General features: G+C 44.7%; 1 protein-coding gene across 1 annotated transcript; it reads left to right on the top strand.

The window, feature by feature from the left end:
* Positions 1 to 1,662: 1,662 nt before the first annotated feature.
* On the top strand, positions 1,663 to 2,643 carry LOC149161137 (uncharacterized). The gene has a single exon (XM_089434784.1). It carries the CDS (start codon positions 1,663 to 1,665, stop codon positions 2,641 to 2,643), a length of 981 nt encoding a protein of 326 aa, XP_089290910.1.
* The last annotated feature ends 471 nt before the right edge of the window (positions 2,644 to 3,114 follow it).

A 3,114-nucleotide genomic window follows, 5' to 3' on the forward strand; every position in this document is an offset into this window, starting at 1 on the left:
CAACAATGCAAATGAGCTCAAAGACTTAATCCATGGTCTTCTCATTGCTAGGAATAGAGGCCTCCAACCCCTCATTCTCCCCTAATAAGAATTGATAATTTTCTCCCATTTCAGGGGCAAGGCAAATTCTCGAGTGGAATTTTTAGCCAACAGAGGGGTAGGATAACAATCTTAATGTGATGGGGATTGAGCTCGGCTCCCACTCTACAACCTGTGAGATCCGCATTCCTTGCGATCTGAAGCCTTCGAGCGTGCCCGCTCTCTGTGTGTCCCGATCCCTGCGTGCGGGTCTGCTGAGGGCTCCGCTTCAAGCTGAAGCCGGTCTGGTTGGATCTGCTAGCTCTCCATCGAGGAACTGACTCCCCCCAGGGGTCTTCCTCCCCTCCTCTGCCTTCTACCGCTGAGGCCTTCAGAACCTTGCTAGCCTTTCTGCCCAAGAAGAAATGTGTGGAAGCCGCTAAGTTTGTGAAAAAATTAGAAGATATCCCCGAGATCGCTCTTCCCCCTGAAGGTCCGATTCAGGTAGCCTTATCTCTTGTAGATCGTGCTCTGGTCGGTCAGTTTACAGGACTTTGGTCTTCTCCAAAATCAACTGAGAATAGTGTCGCTAGGAACTGGGCTCCTCTGATAAAAAACAAGGTAACCTCCTACTTCCTCGGAAGAGAATATTTTTTATTTAAATTTTCGGCAAAAGAGGACAAGGATCTCATTTTCAGGAATGGCCCCAACTTCATGGGCCCTCAAGGTCTGTATTTAAACAAATGGACGCTAGACTTCAAATCGACATTGGATGTGCCTACAACGGTCCCGGTGTGGGTAAGACTCCCCAATTTTCCCATTTGTTGCTGGAACTGGGACTCTTTGAAACATATTGGAAACACTCTTGGGAAATTTATAAATAAGGCCAACAACAAAGATTAGTACGATTGTGCCAGAATTTGTGTAGAGGTAGATTTGGAGGTTGGGCTACCAGAATCCATCAAAATAGTTGTAGGTCTCTGGATGCATGTACAGAAACTGGACTATGAACAGCTGTCGTTCAAATGTCAAAAGTGACACGTCTATGGACACTTCGCCAGAGACTGCCCGTCCAAAGGGGTAGAAGAAAAGGGAAGGAAGAAGGATGGAATTAGGCAAAGCGCCCCAAAACTTCACACAGGAAGAATGCAAATCCAAATGCAAAATCCCCCCAAGCGGGCCCTACTTAGAAACCGTCCATGGAAAGCCAAGGGAACGATTTGAGATCCTTGGATCTGAAATCATGAACACTCAGGAGACAGAAATCCCAAAGGAGATCTCTCCATCTAAAGCCTCCCCCTCCAAAAGTGTACCAGAGAGATCCAAAGAGAGGATGTCAAAAGAAGAAGAGGAAACCCAAGAGTCCGAGGAATCAGAGGAAGAAGGGGAAACAGGTGAATCACTGTCTTCCCCTAGAAGATCTACAAGAGGGCGCATGTCAGCAAAGGAAAAAAGAGAATAAGAAACTTATAAGGAAAAGCTTCAGGGCAGCTAGCCAACGTTAGAGAAACTACTAGCAAAAACTCCGAAGATGAAGAGGATCCAAACCCAGAGCTCCAAAGGAGCTCATCACAGAAAAAGTAAATGATGAAGATAGTCTCCTGGAATTGTAGGGGAATGGGCACTAAAGCCAAGTAAGAAGCAATGAAGAGTTTAATAAGACTGGAAGCCCCAGACATCCTTCTCATCCAGGAGACTAAATTAGAGGATTCAGCCTTCCTCCAGGCAAGCAAAATTTTTTGGAAGAATGATGGAGCGAAAGCAACCTCTGCCCGTGGAGCATCGGGGGGACTTGGGTCACTCTGGAATATAAATAAGTTCTCACTAATCTCTGAATCCCTGAACACTCATTGGATTTTGTTAAAATTGCAGCACTTAGAATCTAAGGAAACCATTTTACTGTTCAATGTATATGATCCTAACCATGCAGGTGAGAAAAAACAATGTTGGGATTCCATCAAAAACTTGGCAGATCTAGAGAATTTGGAGAATATAATCATAGTCAGAGACCTCAACCTCACCCTCCTCTCGTCAGAAAAAAGGGGAGGCAGTATTGTCAGGGATCTGACAAGAGAATTGGTAGAAGACCTCATGCAAGAGTGGGATTTGATAGACATTAAGCCGACTACTGGTAAGTTCACGTGGTCAAATAAGAGAGTGGGCCTGGGGTACATAGTAGCAAGACTTGATAGATTTTTGGTACAAAGCTCCTTCTTACTTCTTGGTTTAGAAACTAGAATGCGCATTCTTCACAGCAGCGTATCAAACCACAAGCCCATTAGCCTAGAGCTGTTGTCCACCAAGGATCTGGGACCTATACCTTTCAGATTCAACTCTGTCTGGATCAAAGAGAAAGACTTCATGGAAAAGGTCAGAGACTACTGGAAAGATCCAGTCAAGGGATCCGTCTTTTTTGTCTGGGAGGAACAACTTAGAAGGGTTAAAGTCATGCTAAAAAATTGGGCTAAGACCCTACCCAACCCTGCTGCGGAAAGGAAAAAAATACAAATCGCTCTAGAAAGTCACCATCTCCATCTTGAAGCAGCTGAAATCACTAAAAATGAGTTGGAAAAGGAGGCCAAGCTTCAGCAAAGTTTCCATAAAGCCTATCTGGCAGAAGAATAATATTGGAGGCTCAAGTCCAGAAGTCTTTGGCTTAAATCCGGCGACAGAAACTCCTCCTTTTTCCATAAACAAGCCCAATCCAGGAAAGGTCGTAATTCCATCAATGAAATAAAAGAAGACGACTGCATACTGAAGGACTTTACCAACATAAAAAAGGCAGCCTCAGAGCACTTTGAGACGCTGTATAGGGAAGATTTAGGAGTTGGGTAAAATGATAGTCTGTTGGACGATGTCCCTAGCCTTATCACCTCCAAGATGAACCAGGCACTTGAAAGCAAAATCACGCAAAAGGAAGTCAAGGAGGCCCTTTTCGCAATGGATCCCGACAAAGCTCTGGGACTAAATGGTTTTACGACCAGATTTCTCTAGACCTGTTGGCAGATTGTTGAGAAGGATTTCTTCAAAATGATTCAGAAGTCCCAAGACTGTCAGAAGATTGGAGGCTACACAAATTCGGCCTTCCTTGCACTC

This window comes from Pinus tabuliformis, chromosome 5_2 (genome assembly GCF_031772625.1).
Source record: "Pinus tabuliformis cultivar Carrire ecotype Pingquan chromosome 5_2, CPIR1, whole genome shotgun sequence".
NCBI lineage: Eukaryota > Viridiplantae > Streptophyta > Pinopsida > Pinales > Pinaceae > Pinus > Pinus tabuliformis.